The following is a 19,744-nucleotide window of genomic DNA, read 5'->3' on the forward strand; positions in this document are numbered from 1 at the left end:
TGACGACTGGGGCAAGGGCTAGGAAAGGGTGGGAACGATGCCTAGAGAGTCCTTCCTATGGGCTGGTATTAAGCCTCAGAATGAGCTGAAAAAAGGCCGCTCTGGGGGAGTGGCCTAAGTGAGACAGCGTGTCCAGTGGCCTCACGTCATTATTTCACACCATGGCATCATTGCTGTCCGTTGTGATGTCATCTAATGACTAGGGATGGTTCCTGGGGACGTGCTCTTTGCTGTCACCAGCTGAGGCCCCTCCGACTCCTCCCGGAGGCCATAGTCCAGGCACATATAGTCTGGTCGGCAAACGCTGCTGCCTTCCATGGAAAGGGCATTATCTGTCATGCTGCAACAGCTGCCGTCGGCCGTGCTGAAATACTATTTTACTATAAATACCAGAGTATAGGTACTTGTCCTGTGAAATATAAGTTCTGCATGATCAAACCCGGGAAATCTCCTGCTGTTCCTTCCTGGATTGGAGTACATGTGTTTTTAACGGAGAAGAAGGGAGAGGGGGAGAGGGGGAGAGTGGGAGAGAGATCAGATCCCTGGCCATGAGGGCAGGCCTGTGTCTCATTCTCCACACAAGGTCTGGCATATCTGGGGCAGACCTGCTTCCCTGCCTGCTCCTCACAGCCCACACAACCCAAGGCAGCTTATTTCACTTTCCTGAGGCTTGAGAGACTGTACATCCTGAAGGGATGTTGGGAGGGAAAGAGGGCGGGAGGGGGGGGGACATGATGGTCTGTGATCCAACCTGTTTCCAGCAATGGGATGAGATCCTCTGAGGTCTGGGGCTGTTGACTGCCCTGAATTCGGCCAAGTACCCTTCCCTCTCTCCCCAACTCCCTTCCTTGCTTCCTTTGCTCCTCTCTCTCACCTTTCCTTCAGTACTCAAGCTAATTTGGGTAGATTTTCATTATTTGCTAGCAGAGAAATCTCGGTGAACACCCTCCTTCGCGAACTTGTGTGAGAATTAAATGAGATAAGTGTAGGAGAGCTTGACGCGGCACAGAGTGGGCAAGCAGAATTCTTGAAATGGTATTTCCCAAAATGAATTGAATAACCTCTGATACCACTGGGGGCTGGGAGGAGGCAGAGGGGGGAAACCAGCTGTACAGGGTTCCTTGGGTTCCCCAAAGGGTTCCTTGGTTCATCTTTGGGAAACACAGGGTACATTTTCCCCTCTTGAGATTGCTATTGATCGGCATATTCAGAACTGAAAGATCTTGTAAGAGAACACAGTTAATTTTGCTTAACTCTGTGTTTCCCAAACTCACTCAAACACCAAACTCCCTTCTGCCCTACATTGCGTAGGCAAGTGCCCCCAGGATTGGGCCACACTGCTACAGTCAATGAGGGCTGGCCTGGAGCCCCTCTAAGGCACCTTGAAGCTCTCAATCCTGTTGACTGCCCTGAATTCGGCCAAGTACCCTTGGTCATGACTGATAGGCTCTTTGTTGCAACTCAGAGCTGTTTTAGCAATAGGATTAATGCCTGTGGTTAGAGATTTGCTCCGGCTCTTATAGAGAGAAATACATATTCTCATGAGGAAAACATTGAGGGTTTAGATTTTAATAGAGAACCATTTTTGAGGGTTGGCACTCTTTTACCCTGAAATCCCCCAATCAGAAAATCTGGAGCTTGAAGACTTATAGAAAGCATCTAGTTCCCCATCACCATCCCAGTGGCCATCAGAGGCCCAGGAGGGGAAACATTTTGGTCAAGGTCACAGACCTCTTTCCATCTCACCATCCCTGTACAGCAGAGGATGACATACATAAGTGCATAGAGTGGACAAAATTGACCTCTGACCACTGCTGCTCTTGTAATTAAACAGAAATGTTAACATAAATCAAATGGTCTTTCCACTACCATTACCGCTAACAATGCCTTCTGTCCAGGGAAGGTGGAAAGGCATTGCTCTCAGGCCTGCAGCAAGCCATAAAACCTGCCAGTGCTAATGAACCATTGCTTGAGCCAATTAAGACAGGAAACAAAACTGTCTTTAATTAAGGCATCATGCATCCCATGGGCTCTCTCTAACTTATACCCAGAGGTATTGGGAAGCCCTGCTGGACCCAGTTGCCATGCTTTTGGAAAGCAGTAAACCAACTCTGTTTAAAAGGGATCTATCTGGGTATTGAAAAATCTGGGTTCTAATCTGAGCTGTGTAGGCTTTAGTTTCTTTATCAGTAAAGTCATCCCTTTCCTTCACTCATGTCCATCAAATAGTTCTTGAGCATCTACTGTGGGCTGATCCCTGCAGCCAGGCACCATGGACACAAGGACCACAAAGGCTCAGTCCCTGCTCTCCGCTGGCCTGAAGTCAACGGGGTCCTTGCAATGGGATAACTCTTGTTCAATAACCAGGCCTGTGCATGCTTAGAGGACGAAATAACTAATTCTGTTTGGGGGTTTGGGGAATGCTTTCCAGAAGGAAAGACATGAGCTGTGGTTTGAACAAGAGTTAGTAAGATAAGGAAGGGATAGCAGGTTCTGGGCAGAGGGCAGCCTTGAGGAAGGTAAGGATCAGGAACCAACAGGACATGTCTAGGGAACTAGGCTTTGCTTAGAGAGGCTGCAGCAATAGTTCTAAGAATGGAGGGTGGGAAGCGAGGCAGAATGTGGACAGATAGGCACCAGGTCACATAGAGTCTCTTCTGCAAAAGCTACAAGGCTGAATGTTACTTTGCAAGGTGTGGGACTAATCCACTCTAAAGATGTGTAATGTGCACAGTGAAATTAGAGAACTAGTCAGTTTCACAGGCTGTGTGACTTTGGGCAACTCAGTTGCCTCAACTGTCAAATAAGAATAATCACACTATCCAAGAGGATTCAATGTTCCGTTGGCAGATGATTCACTGGGCAGTTAAATTTTGGGCTATAAACTGTGGTGCTCAGCCAGGAGAAAGAGAGTTCAAGATCTGAGTGCATGAGTGCATGTGGGGCAGGCTCGTAAGCCCACAGCAGAGAGAAATGCTGCTCAGATGACCTGGGATGCCACTTTCCTTCATCAATGACCTCTAAGAAGAAACACAATCAAAACAGTCATTCCTATCACCCCCATACGATATTCTGCCAAGCACATTTGTCCCCACCATTTCTTTTGATTCTCACCAGTGCCCTATCAGGAATGTGATCATTGCCTTCATTATGCAAGAGAAACTGAGCATCAGACCGGAAAGTGAATTACATGGAAGTGGGTGCCAAAACTTGTTCTAGTTCTCCTGACTCCTGGCCCAGCAAGTGGACCAGAAAATCCTAGCAGGTTACCTCAGGTGGCTGTGCATAAAACATCCAAGGCTCATTAAGTCACATTCTCAAAAATCAGAGTGAAAGTTCCTCTAGTGAATTCATGAGTAATATGAAAATTTTCTCAAAAACATATTGCCTTTTTCTTCTGGCTTCCATCCCACCATTCTGTGACTAGCAGCTTCTGGGCTGTTCCCCTGCTCCTCACCTGTAATTGCCCAGGTAGACTCCATCAGGGTTGAGCATTGGTGCAATCTTGAAGACCAGGTGCTCCCGTAGGACACGGGCAATAGGGTGCTGGCTTATAAGAAAGTCAATGATCCCTAGGGAAAGAGAAGAAATCTGGGTTAACCTCAAAGTGTTTCAAGAAGGAAGGAGCACATTTTCCTCAGCTTGGAAGCAGTAAGAGCTCCAAAGGTGATTTTTGGCTTATGTTGTCAAGCATGGTGGGTGTCTGGCTATGGATTAGGTGTTGCATGGTGAGTTTTATAACCATATTTCTGTTTCTAAGGGACAGTTCAAGACATAATGTTGAAGCCCACGGGCAGATGGAAGAGTGTGTGTCCTGCTGCAGAGTATCATGTGGGCGTCTAAGAAAAAAGCACTTGGGTTGTGCCTTGGAGGTCCTGGATTTTGACAGACAGAGATAGGGGAGAGGCAGGGTAACTCCAAACAATGAATTAAGAGCTACTCTCTAATGTCTAAGTGTTGACATTGGATTGGACAATTACAGGGTCAGGGACTCAGGGATCTAAACCCTCCTACTGCTGGTGGTTACACCAGAAGGCAGAGAGGAGGAGGAATTTGGTTATAGTTACATGAGGAAAAAGAGGTTTCTTCAATGTCCCAACTCTGCCCCTCTTCCCAGTTTGAGAACCCGCTGTTCACAGGCCTGGTTCATGCTGCTTCTCCCTGCACCAGTGCTTGCCTCCAGGTGATCAAATTTAGAAAAGGTGAATTCTCCATGACTCTCCTGCCACAATCAGACAGGCCCTAGGTCTCTTCCTTGTATCTGGCAGATCTGCCCTGTATCTCCATCCCTCTGCTGCTTGTCTTTTTTAGGCCACCACCACATATGGCCTGAATGACTGCGACCACTTTGGGGGCGTGCCCTCATCAGAGTAGCCAAAGGGATCCTCCTAAAGTGCAAATCAGAGCCTGTTAATGCCCTCATTGACTTCCTTCTGGTGATAGCCTGTGTAGCTTGATGAGGGGGCGGGGGGGACAAACAACCCAAGTTCTCACCCTACCCTTCCCTCCCTTCTCCACATTTCAACTTCTTCAGAGACCTGGGGAAAAGGAGGTGAAGTGGAGCCCTGGCATTCCATGAAATAACTGTAATGCTGGAAAACGGCAGGAGTGTGTACACGCTTCCCAGAGTGTAGAAGGGAACACCTTTCCTGCTGGAGAGAGAAGGAAAGGCATCAAGGAGAAAGAAGCTTTGGAGCTGGGCCCTGAAAGATAAGCACGTTTTGACAGACAGACAGAAGGAAGCAGCAGGGTAACTAAGAACCGACCATCCATGGGCCAGAGGCAGGCACTTAGCTCCTGGAATGATAAATGGCTCCACAGCACATCCCGAAACTGCTGTGACCAGTGAGGGACATCTCAGGCTTTCCATCAGGCCAGGGCTCAGAATCCATCAGCCGCCGAAAGCCAGTTGGACATCATTTACTTCTAGACCAACGCGGCAGTAGACCAGATGCCCTAATTTATTTGTTGGTCTTCATATTAAAGCTGCAGTTTGCCAGTAAACAGGCAGGCTAATGATGCCAGGTGCCCTTGTTAGGGGCTAATAATTGCTTAATCTGTCCACTAATTGACCCCGGCTCCCAGGGCAGCCCTCCATCAAGGAGCCAGCCTGCGCTCAGGGCCTGGACACGCTGCCTCAGAGGATGGCAGAGAATGGCTTCTGGAAATGGAGTAGCTCATTGTGATCCATCCTCCTTCACAGATGAGCAGATTAATTGGGCTGCCAATTAGGCAGCTAATAAAAGGATGAGAGAAGACAAAGCCAGGCCAGAAGCTGCAGCCATCCAGAGCTTCCTCTCCCATAGTGAGTGCAGGGCAAGGAGAGGAGACTCGTCTTGGCTGGAGGTCAGATACAGTTCAACAGGAATCATTCTGCATGATCAGAAGTGGGAGGAGAGTCTTTTGTGAATGTGTGTGGGGGGTGGCAAGTGGAGAGTAGTGTGAGGGGAAATACTGGAGAACATAAGAGTGGAGAGGAAATGCCACCTCCCTGGCCACAGACCAAAAGCCTCCCATGGACTGAGGAAGCAGAAGGACCTGGGCACATGCATTTGGACCCTAACTGGTTATCAGCTGGAGAAGCTACTAGTTTTCTCGGCCTCGTTTCCTCAGCTTGATACAAGAGTAATAATACCCAATCTGGAATCTAACCCATGTGTCGGGGTTAGAACACCTGTACTTGAACTGCCTGACATAACACCTGGAAACGGTCATGCGCTTTAATTGACTCACTGAGATGGAGGATTGAGAGGCAACGAGGATAGAACAAGCTGAATGGAATTTGGAACTGGGGGTCCTGGTCTGTGAGGTTTGCTAGCTACATGACTTGGGAGCAAGGATGCTGAGTTGAAGAAGCCAGCAAACCAGCTGTCGGAGAACCTGGGTTCTAGTTGCGCCTCCGTTACTGGGTGAGCTTTAGAAAGACTCCGGCCTACTCTCCTCTTTAAAGTTAGGAGAAAGAAATTGATAATTCCCAAGGACACATTCCACACTGGCAGTCTGGGATTCCATCCCTTTATTCCTCTCCCCCAGAGTTGAAGGGTCCTCATCTATCAAGTGAGGAGAATAATCTCCCTCCTGCAGGGAGACACAATCAACCTCCTTAGATCAGTCTCTGTTCCTTTGGTAAACAAGTTCGCTGGGTCCTTGCCTTTGAACTGATTTAATCAAGAAGGTGGAAGAAAGCAGGACAATGGGAAGACTGGAGGCATGAGAGGCTGGGGGAGGGGAAGGAAAAGTGGTAGATGATCAGAAATTATAGCCAGGTCACAGAGCTCACTGCCCTGGGCTGACCTCAGCCTGGTCATGATGAACCTCACCAGGCAACCCCAATGAGCTATTCATTGTTATTTCTCCCAGTGTACTTGGTTCAGGCCAGGGTACACAGCAGGTGCCTATTAACGCCCATTGGTAGACTGGCCCCAGGCATTCATTTGGCTTTGACAGAGTATAGGGTTAGCTGAACTGAAAATCACTTTCTATAAACATTCACAGGGCCAGGTCTGCACCATAAGCCTGGAATTGCAGGATACAGAAGAGTTCTTGCCCTAGCACATGCACGGTGGGAAAGCAACTCCCATTGCGGTGACGGGCAAAGGCTCAGGCGGGAGAATCTGGGGGATCGCTGAGAACTCGGAGCGCTGAGAACTCGGATCACCTAGGAAAGGGCTGTGGAGAATGGAGATGTAAAGGATGAGTACAGTGAGTCCAATGAAGGGGTGCCAGGAGAAGGAGCTCTGGGCTGGGGGATCCCACACAAAAGCCAGAAGGTGAGGAAGAAGGCCTGTTGGCTAAGGAAGAGCTCTTCAATTCAAGGGCATAGCTCCATGATTAAAGGCACAGCCTATTCAAGCTATCTGGGTTTGAATAGCTGTGTGGCCTAACATCTCACAGACTCAGTTCCACATCAGTTAAGAAGGAAAGAAGAAGGGGCGCCTGGGTGGCTCAGTGGGTTAAACCTCTGCCTTCGGCGCAGGTCACGATCTCAGGGTCCTGGGATCGAGTCCCACATCGGGCTCTCTGCTCCGCGGGGAGCTTGCTTCCTCCTCTATCCCTCTTTCTCTGCCTGCCTCTCTGCCTACTTGTGGTCTCTTTCTGTCAAATAAATAAATAAAATCTTAAAAAAAAATAGAAGGAAAGAAGAAAACTACCTTGGGGATTGTTGTGCGGATCTGTGAGTCAGTAGAAGCAAAGTGTCTGGCGTGTAGGAAATGGGCGTGTGTGTTGTCTGACTTTGCTCCCGGTTGGTTTGGCTGAAGGTGTGGGGACGAGAGGATGTTGGGAGAGAAAGGGAAGAGGTAAACGGGGATTTGCCAGCCCAGCTGAAGGGTATGAGGGGCACAGGAGAGACCACTGCCAATGACAGGGACTGACCTGGGATCCCCCACTGCAGTGTGGAATGGTGTTTGGGCTCAGTGTCCTGAAGGTGGGCAGGGTGGGGGCAGGCTTAGCAGAGAGCCAGGGAATATAGAGTCTTGCAGGCAGGAAATGGGGTCTGATATGGGGCTGACCTGCAATGACCAAGGTCCAGGAAGTCGCGAGGATATAACAGGTGCAGGGGAAGCAGTGTGGATAGATGGTGACACTGAGAAGGACATCACCTGTCTACCATCCCCAAGAGCATCACCACTCTTCACTGAAATGACACAATCCTGGGGAAGGCTGATCCCCAAATGACGGAGATTAAGTTTCTGGTCCCTGGAAGAATGGGGCTTCAAAATGGAAAATAAGTTCAGTTACAGAAAAGTCTGGAAAGTTACGTTTCCTGGGCCCTGGAGGTTTGAGGATTGGGGCTTGCATCTGCTGTTCAAGTCCTTCTTCCTGCCAGACCGTGAGCTCCAGGAAGGCAAGGACGGGTCTACTTCTTGGCCACTCTCTTGCCAGCATGTAGCTCAGCACCAGGCACAGGGAATGTCCGCAGCAGGTACGTGTGACATGAAGGAATAAAGATGGACCGGGGATGTGCACTGTATGCTCCTTAGCGGGGCTGAACTGTAATTCTATTGGCTCCATGTACAGGGATCAAAACAAAGTCAGAGTGGTGACATTTCTTTGCTGATGTCTCACAGGGGCCTCAATGGGTTTCAGATCCAGTTTTACTAGCTTCACAGTGATACCCTTTCCATTAAGGCAATATGGAAGAGTCAGAAGTTGATTTGCATGGGATCTGTAGAATGTTTGCATATATGTCTTCAGGATTTTCTCTCTAGAGAGTTCTGTGTGAGATTGCTATTGCCTCTGCTAAGAGGCAATCTGTTGCAATGGGAGGAGCCCCAGGCTTCAAGCAAGACACTTGGGGGTCTCTGTGGGACCCAGAGTGGGGGTCACATAAGAACAGCCACTCTAGACCTTCCCCTCGTCAGGCCCCTGTCTGCCCTGAGCTGAGTCCAACAACCTCAAATCATGGAATCACAAGGAGTCTGGCCCTGAAGAACCTCAAGTTCCTGGTCTTGGTTCTGACCTTTCCACCCCCAATGCTTCCCATTTCACAGATGAAAAGACAGAAGTTGAGGGAAGTGAAAAGCCCATGAACACCCCTTAGTGGGTCTGGTGTTTACTCAGGCTGTAAAGGATAGAGAGAGAGGAGAAGAGGCGGCATAGGGATAGGAGTGGGAGGAAAACAGTGGGGGAGGGAAGGGGAGAAGGGGCAAAGGTCACCACTTCACCTTAGGAAACATTAGGTTGTGCTTGGTCCTAGTGTTTGTGAGTGCATGGAATGTGTAGGTGTGTATATCTCCCCTCTCCTCCTCTTATCTCCCCAGGGTAACCCCAAGGAGTGAGCTCCCTGAGGGATGGTCAGCTCTATCTCCTTGTCTGAGCCATGGGGGGGCCCGTGGCACATGGCAGCAAGGCTCACTTAACCCTCACAGTAGCCCCTCAAGGACTATATTGCTGCCCCAATTTTGCAGGTAAAGAAACAGAGGCTCTGAGAGCTAGGAACTTGCTGAAGGTCTAGGCCGGGAGGTGGAGGTGGTAGGACTCACACTCGGGCCTGCCCAAGTCCAAGACCTTGGCTCTGCCCACTTCCCCACGCTGTCCTCCAAGGGGTGGTAGGCCTTGCTCATACTAGATAGCATAATTTACTGGTTTAACTGATTCAGTTACGAAGGGTCTGCAGAGGACAAGTGTTCTGCCACTGGCACTTTTTGGAGTTGTCCCAACAACCCCAGAAAGCTTCAGTGAAAGAACATTCACTCGATCAGAAATCAGATACCTGACCAAACCTTGGACCTGCAATCTGGTCTTCCTGGAGCAGAATTGAGGAGGGCTCCGCTAGCGGCTCTCTCAGGAAAACAGCAAGGAAGGAGATGGGCTGGGGCACACGACACAGAAGCCACACACCTGGGTTTGCACGCCTTGTGGGGGTCAGAGGAGCCACACTGGGCACCTGCCAGGCGCTCCACAGTAACACTTCTTTAGGGCCAAGGGTATTCCAGACACTGTCCTAAATGTTTTATGGCTACAAACTCATTTCATCTTTATAATGACCCTATGAGGCAGGCTTCCCACTGTTATATCCTTTTCAAGATAAGGGAACTGAGGCACAGAGAGATTACACAAGGTCATGCTGCCCTACGTGGATGGGGTTCAGGGTCAGGCCGGCTAGCTCCACACACTGCTGTGTAGGGCCTCTCCCGAGCTCCTTGGACCTTTCCTGTCTTGGCTGGAAAGTGGGGATAGTTTGGCCTCCCATACACCATGAGTGGGGTTTGGGGCAGCCAAGGGGTAACTGAGAATCCCCCATCCAACCGCCAAGCAGGGCCTTGAGGAAATCTGAGACTTGCCGCCTTTATCGCCGCCCCTCAGAGTTCTAGGATGACGTAGTTTCCCTCTGCTCCCAGCAGCAGGTGCGTCAGCAGCTCGGCTGTGAGGACCGTGCTCCCAGCCAGATGGGGAGGTCCAGGCCCCACATATCTGTTCCCCGCTCAAGGTCACTGAGCCGGTTAATGTGAAAGCAGCATTAACCGGGCTGGAGGCATCTCGACCGTCCTTCTAGGCCCTCCCCAGAACAAGGTGGGCTGTGGGGGGGGATCCAGCTGGGCTCTGTGGGGCTGTGGTCTGGCCTATCTCCCGCGCAGTGAGAGACCCAGAGAGACGGTGCCTTAAGGTGTCTTAAGCTGCCTCAAGAAAGGGCAAATTGTGTCTCCAGGGACAGGTACAGAGATAGGGAAGGAAGAAGACATGCGGCCCAGGCCACATCTGCCATGAATTCACCATGTGGTCCTGGGTAAGCTATTTCACCTCCCTGAGCCTCCCCGTTCTCATCTGTAAGTGCACATCAACTGTTGTGGGGTGCCCAGGGCTTCCCAAGCCTGGCCTTCCAGCATTTCCCATCCCTGAGTGGGGCAAGAGAGCCTGTACAGGCTTGGGAGACCCAGACTCAAAGTCCCACTCTGCTGTCTACTGGCTGTCTGACCTGAAGTCTTCTTTCTCTGAGCTCCAATTTAGAATCCCAGAACCAATGCAGCCATTGTCCCCCATAGCTGCCCCATGGGGTAAACAAGATAATCCCCATTTTCCAGATGTAGAAACTGATACTCAAAGATCAAGCCCTAGGCATCAAATAGCTCACAGTTTAAAGGGAAGAAACAAATATAAATCAAATACATAACAAATCAGGGTAATAAAGATGACCATCAAGTCACCACAAGGCAGGCGCAAAGCAGTGGCTGAAGGGTATGGGATGGCAGCCCATGTGGGGTTCTTGATATAAACGTTGGGAGATAGGAAGTGTTTGCCCGGCGGCAGGGGGTGGGCAGAGGAGCAGCACATGCGAAGGCCCAGTGGTGGGAAGAAGGTTGCCTGTTCAGGGTTAAGTTGTATGGGGCAGGGATACAATGAGGCTTGGGCCAGGAAACCTGGCAAGAGCCAGATGGTGGAGGGTTGTGAATGTCACGGCAAGGAGTTGGAGTTTATCTTGGGAGGGTAGAGGGAAGGCATTAAAAGGCTGTGCCAAGGAGTAAACATTGATGGAAAGCCTGCGGGACAGCACAGAGTCTATCAACTCGGTACCATCCAGATTCCTTTTTGGAAAAGCAGGCTCAGCAGAGAAAGCCCCCGAGCTGAACTCAACTTCTCTAGGTCTCAGGCCTTGTCTGTAATGTGGGGTGGTGACCCTGCCCTCTGTCTGCTGCCCACAGAGGAGGTGGGCCTGGGAGTTTGGACTCCCAGAGCTGAAAGGTTTGACAGTAAGGCTACTGTCTTTTTACAAACAAGGACAAAATAGTTGCATCCGATCAGCTGGGGGAACAGGTCTGCTGCCAAGTTTAGTAACTGACAGATGGCTGCAAGTAGAGGGGTTGGTAAAACCAGGAGGGACCTGGGAGAGGTTACTTCAAGGACAATACTGGGAGGAAAGAGGATGGAAGTGAGAAGGCCAAGGAGTGAGCCGGGGATGACAGCGGGGAGTTGAGACACCCAGGCTCTTTGGAGCGGCTCAGGTTTGGGCAGTCACTCCCTCTGCCCCAAACCCAGGCTCCTGGTCTGAAAGAAGTGGGGAAGCTGTGAGGTCTAATGACAGTGCTGTACGAACGCAAACAGGAAAAGAAGACTCGCATCTATTTGCGATAGTGCCTTAGAGTTTACAAATAGGTTACCTACAGCATCTCAGAGCACCCTGGGGAAGGGGGTGACGCTCGTTCTGTCAGCTGAGTGCCCGGCATGGGACTGGGTGTGTGTTTGCACGTGTCCTACCGCAGCTTCATAGCAGCCTTTGCAAATAGGTATTGATATCCTAATTTATTTTATGTTGAAGGAAACTGAAATCACACTGCTAGGATGTGGCAGAGCCAACGTTTGACCCTAAGACTCTCTGATGGCAAATTGCCAGATACTTCCATGACAATCCGCAATCTCCCTCAAGTCATATTATTTCTATGGGTTTTTTTTTTTTTTTTTAAATCCCTTCGACCTGAAGGTCATTTTGGGACTAAAAGGAGATCAATTACTTAACTTCTCCAAACTTACATAATTATATGTAAGAATACGGTTAATATTAATTCCTATGATGTAGAAAAATTAATATAATTAAAATAAATTATATTTATGAAAATAATAATAAAAATAAAATAAAATATGTAAAGTGCTTAGAACCGTGCTTGGCACATAGATAGTATCACATATTTAATATATGATATACGCACTAGATAGGTAAAAATGCAAGTGTATTGGTGAGAATGTGGGAGAGTGGGAACGCTCAGGCATTGTTGGTGCCAGTGTAAAGGTCTTAGAGAAAAACCTGCGGAAATCTAGTAAGGTTGAAGACACACAAGACCTGTGACCTTCCATGTTATACACCCTGGAAAAGCATCTGCACGTAGGCACAAAGCAATGTACATGAGGATGTCTGTATCAGCTCGGTCCATAAGAAAAAACACTGTAAACAAATGAATTGTCCAGGAGAACAGGCAGGGAAGTTGAGGCGCCTGTCAGACATGGGCCAGGGTACCTGGTGAAAAGAATTGAACTCCAGCCACACCCACCACCACGGATATTGGGTGAAAACAAGGGCCAGGGTACACAGAGTGATACTGTTTGTTAACTTTATAAAAAAGCTAAAAAAAAAAACACATGAAACAAAACCCTAGACGGTTTAGGAATGCTTATATGTACAAACTATTGAGAAAGACAACAAAATACAAACTCCCAGCTACCTGTGGGAGGAGGAAGGGAGAAGGGAGGACAAAGGAATGAGAAGGAATAGATAATAGTCTTCTTCTGAAGCTGGTGAGTACCCTGGCATTCATTAAATTGTTATTTATGTATTATTTATTGAATATATTTCTTTGTTCACTAATTGAATATATATGTATATATATACGCATGTATGCATATACATAGTTGACTAAACATATATTTTATGTGGGCTAAATATTTAGTAATAAATGGCAACGCAATTATAAAGAGGTATATTTGAGATGAAAAATTGTATCTCATTTACCTCTGGTTGTCTGATACAAAGCATATTTTCTTGCTCATAGTAGGTATTTGAAAAGTTGTTTGTTAAGTGAATGATTGAATAAATGAGTGAATAGATAGCTTCTAATCCTTATTGCCTCAGTTCCTGCACTCCTACCCATATACACATTGGCCTGGGGCCAGATTTCTTAATTTGATAAACCACTGGAGAGAAGAAAACCCAGGCTAGGGAGTATAGGTGATGTCATATGGCTTATCCTCATCATGACACATAGGACAGCACTCCATTCAGCCCTGCCCATCTATCCACCCAACCATCCAACCATCTAACCATTCAACCAACCATTCAACCATCCATCCCTCTGTTCATTCTTCCACTAATACATGTAGTTAGTAAACATTATTGAAAGAAATACTAATGGAGATCAAGTATAACCTCTTTAGAAGCAATGTGAATTCACATCTGAGATAATGACCCTGCATATGACCACACTGTCCCAGAGGCCATCATGGTGCCCTAGTTGGGTGTGGGGGGAGGCACAGAATGCCCACGAGATTTTGCAACTCACCTTGGCACACAAATGAAGAGGGTGTTTCCCCTGGGTGCACTCGTCCTGTGATGAACACTACCTTCTGCTCTGCCCCTTCCCGAAGGTTGTCTGTAAGAAAAAATGGAAGGCGGTTGCTCAGGAGGGCAGGGAAAGCTGGGACTGGGAGTTGGTATGTGGGAGAGAGGGGCAGGGAATGGACTGGGTGCTTTACATTCATTTCTTAAATCAATGGGTTAGAATCATTAAGGCCCAGCTATTGCTGACTAATTAAATTATGTCCCCAACTACCCAATATTAAAAGACTACATTCCTATTGGTGCAATTGATCATGTCAATATTACAATCATCTGTAGATGTCATGAATGAAGCCAAATCTCAGATCCACTGATCGTGCCCCTAGGCAAGTTGTGCATGCCTTCTGAGTTTCGATTTGCTAATCTATACACGTGGAGAGTATTAGTGATCAAACAAGCTTACATATTGCCTAGGACACAGTAAACACTCAGTAAATAATGGAGAAAAGAAATGAGCCATTTCTCTTAGTCACAGTAGCAGCTGCCATTTAATTAGTGCCTTGTGTGTCAGGGACATACTATACATATAGTTCTATAGAAACGTGTGTAGTTAATATTCCTTTTATAGAGGCAGACACTGATGCTCAGAGAGGTTACATAACTTGTCGAAAATCACACAGCTAATAGGTGTGGGTCAAGCTGAAATGAGAACTCAAGCCCCTGTTTGGCCTTGATGAAGTAACAGGGACCAGATTTCCTTTTCAACTTAAGCAACAAAATAATCGACACATACACAAAACAACTGTTCTCAGACAAGAGGCAGTGCCAGACTAATATAAGGAAAAAAGGGCACAAATGAAGTTTGTCTTGCCTCTTTGCCTGGAGGCCCAATCCTGACCAAAGAATGGAGAGAGGTATCCTGAGCAGACCATGGAGATCTCACTGAGATTTAGCTTCAGAGAGTCTGAAGCAGGTGGTACATTCCAGAGTAGACAGAGCTCTGTGGAAGAAGAATCCCAGAAATCTGTCAAGGAGTCCTCAAAAGTGTTTGCGGGGTCCCAAGATGTGTATGCAGAGGGTGAACTCCACGATGCCGTGTGGAAATGACCAGAGAACTGTGAACTGTGCAGGTGTTGGCTCACACAGGGCTAAGAGTCATTGGAATTCCCACCACCAAAGTGGTAGTCCTCACTGACCATTCAGGGCATTCAGGAGAGAGCCCGGAAGGGCCATGTCTTAGTGATGGGACTAAACTACTCTAGACTCATTCTAATAACATTTTAAAATCACGAAACGATCGAAGTGGACAAAAGAAACTCAAGTGCTTGTCATATAAAGTGCAACTCTCTTTAAGGAAAGACAACAAAATCCAGACGCTCGACAATGTACAATTCACAGTCTCCAGCACCCAATAAGAATCACTAGACACGCAAAGACATAGGAAAATATGGTCCAAAATCAGAGCCTGAGCTTTTTTCTGCTTCTACAGAAATCTCATTCATATAATAAAGTTTAGCTATTGTGCAAAGAGATTATTAGATAAAAGCAGTGGCCAAGAGTGACATCCCCAGAAGGAAGGGGCAAGGGGGTACTTAGTCCCTGGCCAAAGCAGGCCGGATCGACCCAGAACAGAACCACAATCAGAAGGAAGTCAAAAATCAACACTGAGAGAAGCTGGGTTAAAGAATAATACCTTCTATTTTGGAGAATGATCTGGAGGGAGAGTGGAGGCAGAAATAATTAACAGGCTTTTTACTTCTGAATTGCTTAGGACAGGTTATTTTGAATGTGGTTTATGATCTCAACTGCTGATGCACCAAAGTCAGGGACCATATATCTATATATCTCTATATATAGATATAAAATTTATATATATATGTATTTTATATAAAATATATAAAATATAAATATATATTTAAAATACTTAAATATAAATAGATTTAAATATAAATATATATTTAAATATTTTAAATATATATTTATATATATATTTATATATATTTAAAATATTTAAATATATATTTATATATAATATATATATTTTATGTATATAAACTTTATTAAGCCCAATTCTCATATATATATTCTCATATATATATATATATATATATGTATGTGTATATATATATATATAAACTTTATTAAGCCTGATTCTAAAGGCCTGGAACTTGCTCCGTCTACTGGGGTGACTGGTACTAAGGTTACTGCTTCCCTAAAATAGGCCTCGAGAGGCAGCAAGAAATACAATGGAGCCAATATTCATTTCTTTTTTTTTCCCCCAAAAATATGTTCTTGAGAACTCACCCTATGCTCAGTTCTGTGCTAGACACCTTTAGGAACAAAGGGAGACAAAAGTTTATGGTTTAAAAGAGGAGTTAGACACCTGAATATTTCCTAGACTGAATACAAGCTCCTTCAGGGAGAAGCAGCGATTTTCATGGTTATTTTTAACACCATTCCCAGGACCCTGTGTGAAATAGCTGCTTGGGAATTGGCTATCAAATTAAAATATGCTCATGTAGGTCATGGCTTATCTTATTTAATCTTCACACACCTCTGTGAAGTGGACAGTACGAATCCCATTTTATAGGCAGAGGGACTGAAGTTCACAAAAAGAAGGGACATGCCCAAGGTCACCCGGCTCTCGGCCAGGACCCCTCTCACTAGCCTGTCTCCTCCTGGATCGATCAGCAACAATGTCAGATCCCATGCCTGCATTTCCACCTATAATGTGCATAAGAGAGTTTGTTTCCATCCCTTCTAGCTGGTGGAAGTTGAGCTACTGCCTTTGTATTTATATTGTTTTTTCACTTACAAAACAAAAAGTGAAATGCCACCAAGCCCTTTTAAAAAACACTAACACTGACCCCATCTATCCCCGCCGTCCAGAAATGATAAATAGCATTGCTGAGGCCCTCGGTGAAAGCTACCTTTATGGATGTCTCCCCTGGCCTGGTATCAACTCAATTGCATTCAGTGTTTCTGCTGACCACAGAGAAATGCAAAATGGGCATTCTATTTGCACACTAATTTTACTGAGCCCCTGCGTCTTCATAAAATGATAACAGGGGGCTAATAAAAATCAAGCATCTCGGGTGCTAATATAAGCAAATGTTGATGCAGGCAGGTAACAAATTGCTTTGTCATTTAGGAGGCCGTAAAAGAGCATTATAATCATCTTTAGGCAAAATGGATGGGTCGCCTTTGCTTAGCTTTTAGCTTTCATTTGCAAAATCAATTTAAGGTAATGTAGCTGCTCTGAGGTGGTGTGACATGGGACACCCCCCCACCACCACCCACCACCCTGTCACCGCATCTCCAGACTCGTGCAAAGCCAATTAAACATATTCTTGGAGGAGAGGTGATGGAGGAAGTATGCTTGAACAAAGCCAGGGTGGAAAGCAGCTGAACAATGAAACCAAGAGCTGCTCATAAGCAGTGATGAAATTGGAAGTTCACTGAGGGGGACATGCACAAGCATACGAGGGCACACTCATGAGAAACTGGATAGTTAAGGTGTTTGAAGCCAAGTGTACTTTGTGTAGCATCCCAACACACATACACACCCTTTTGCCATTATACGCCTCTATCATCCGCTATTTCCTTATAAAATATTTATCAAACACATATAGGGTAGCAGGCGCTACCTACTACTATCTTCATTTTACAGAAAACCAAGGCTGAGAGACAGAGAGACATTAAATGACTCACTGTAGTTCTCCCAGCCCAGGACTGGCAGCGTGAGGCCCCACCCAGGTAGTCTGACCCCACCGGTGTCCTTAAACCCCACGCTACTCTGCTTCTTGTGAAGGAGGATGACAACAGTGACCAGTTACGAGAGCAACCAAGTGGTATTTATTCAGTACTTACTCTGGGCCAGGCACTTCACATCTATCATCTTAGCTAACTGTCATAGTGACCCAATGAAACATCTATTATGCCTACCCCTATTTTATAGATGTGGAAATTGAGATCTAGAAAGGTGAACAACCAGTCTCCACCTGCATGAGTGGTGCGTGTGCAGGGGCCAGGATGAAACCCCAGGTCTTAGGAATCTCAAATACATGCTCTTCACACCTCTTGGAGAGTAAATAGGGTTCATGGGGTGGTTTTAAAAATACATCCACAAATTCTTCTTTGTGAATCTCTTCCCTTCGAGGGGTGGAGATGAAACCCTTTCCCTTCAGTGTGGGCTGGACAGACAGGCTTGCTCTAGCAAAGAGCACACTGGTGGGGGTGTCACTCTTTTGAGATTAGGCTATAAAAAGATGGTGGTTTCCATCTTGGGAGCTGTCTCTCTCTCTCTCTCTCTCTCCTTCATCCCTCACACTGAGGAATCCGACTGCCATGATTTAACACTCAGGTAGCCTGGGGAGCCCTCACCTGTCTGGTCAGGAACTGAAGTACCCAGGAACAGAGGCCAGCCAAAACCATGTGAGCAAGCTTGGAAGGGTATCCACCAGTCCCACATGACCACAGCCCCAGCCACCATCCTCCAACCTCCTGAGCCAGGGCCATCCAGGGGAACCGTCCCTCCCCTCCTGGCCCAAAGAAACTGGGAGGTGAGAAGTCATTGTTTTAAGATGCTGAATTCTAAAGGAAGTCGTCAGGCAGCAATAGATTAATTAATCCCCCTGGAGACGGCCAAAGAAACTTTGCATCTTACCTACGGATGCCCAGCCTGAGTAAGACCAGAGCCGTAACCCTAGTGTCAACATGGAGGGAAAGCCTTAATGGATCAGGTCAGTCATCAATGGACCTGTGGCTGGTGTAGGTGCTGGAAGATACCGAGAGGCCCCACAGAGCACTGGTTGGGCCCTCTGAGGACAAAAGTCTCCCAGCAGTTCATGTGGTCCGTTTGGTTTCCCTTACCTTCTCTGACGGCAATTCTTCCAGTAACTTGTCCTAGGGAGTGTGAGCTGTTCTGTGGAGGAGGAAGGGGTGGAGAGCTGGAAGGAGAACGTGGAATGTTGCAACAGGAAAAGGATTTTTTTCCCTCCAGATCTAAGCCTTTGTCATTTTTTTTTTTTTTTTTGACTTCATGACCCCTGAAGGCCATTATTAAGGCAAGAAAAGACCTTCTGACTGGTTTCCAAACCAAACGGGTTGCCTGCCTTGTTTTCTCAAATACTCTCCAGGCCTCAAACAGGTCCACACTACCATGAAGCTAGAGAAAAAGACATCCTGGCAGCAGTACCAGCACAGTTTGCTGGCACCTGCCTGTGGGCCCACTTGGGACAAGAACAGCCTCGTCCCTGGTCTCCCTGTGCTGGCACCATCTGTGCCAGTCCACCCCCCACCCAGCCACCAAAGCCGTCTTCTAGAGTGCAAATGGGAGCCTACCACTGCCCCTGCCTGCAACCTTTCAGCACCTCTGTACTGTCCTCTGGCAAGTCTAGCCTCCCAGGTGTGACTCCCCTCATGTCTAGTACCTGGTGGCGGCTCCCGGCTCTAGCCCTTCCCCAGGCCCCAGCCTCAGCCACCTCCAGGCGGCGTTGTGAGCATGAAGGCTCTCCCACACCTCCACGCTCGGGTACACGTTTTTCTCTCTGCTTGCAATGGCCACCCCCATCTCATCTGTCTGGCTTACTCCTACTCAGCCTTCCAGACTCTGCTCAGATGTGCCTCTTCCGAGGAGGGAGAGACGGAGCTTGTGGACTTGTTCTGGGCCACGCCTGGTGTTAATGTGCTAGATCTGATCTCCTCAGCACAATAGTTTTGACTTTCCCCTATAAAATATGGCACTCTGAAGGTAAGGTGCAGCTGTCATTCTGCTGTTGGTACTGACGGCAAAGAGCGAACAGGAGCTGGGAATGATAGTGAGAACACGCTCAAGGAGCAGAATTTTTGTGCATTCATTTATGAGAAAATGGGGTCTGGGAGGCATCGACAGAGCTTCCTTGGAGAACCCGTGAATGCATCTGGGTAGAGAGGAGACTTGATGAAGGGTGAAGACAACCAGGGCCAACTCAGCCAGGCTGACTGACGGTGAATCCCACAGGAGGGGAGGGGAGGATGAGGGACACTGAGAAAGACACTGGACCCTGTGTTGCTTTTGTCCCCTGAGGGGGGTCTAGGCCTGCTGGCTTTCCAGGCAGAGGGACCAGGGCTCCTCTCCAGGCCCCACAGATTATGGTCTGTGAGGCCTCTGGAAAATTACTTACACATTCTGAGCCTCAGTTCCCTATGAAATAAGAATAATAATCCCTAGCTCACAAGGTAAACTTTAAGCAGGAGACTTTTAAGTCCCTGCCCTATGGC

General features: G+C 47.4%; 1 protein-coding gene across 1 annotated transcript in view; it reads right to left on the bottom strand.

Annotated features, from left to right (window-relative positions):
- LOC132000847 (cytosolic carboxypeptidase 6) overlaps positions 1-19,744 on the bottom strand; it is a 747,331-nt gene that overhangs the window by 103,205 nt on the left and 624,382 nt on the right. Inside the window, exons 4-5 of the mRNA XM_059374673.1 lie at positions 13,488-13,577; positions 3,458-3,572 (exon numbers count right to left, since the gene is read on the bottom strand). Coding sequence (XP_059230656.1) covers positions 3,458-3,572; positions 13,488-13,577 — 205 coding nt within the window. The remainder of the gene's footprint in view (positions 1-3,457; positions 3,573-13,487; positions 13,578-19,744) is intronic.

Source organism: Mustela nigripes, chromosome 14, assembly GCF_022355385.1.
Source record: "Mustela nigripes isolate SB6536 chromosome 14, MUSNIG.SB6536, whole genome shotgun sequence".
Classification (NCBI taxonomy): Eukaryota; Metazoa; Chordata; class Mammalia; order Carnivora; family Mustelidae; genus Mustela; species Mustela nigripes.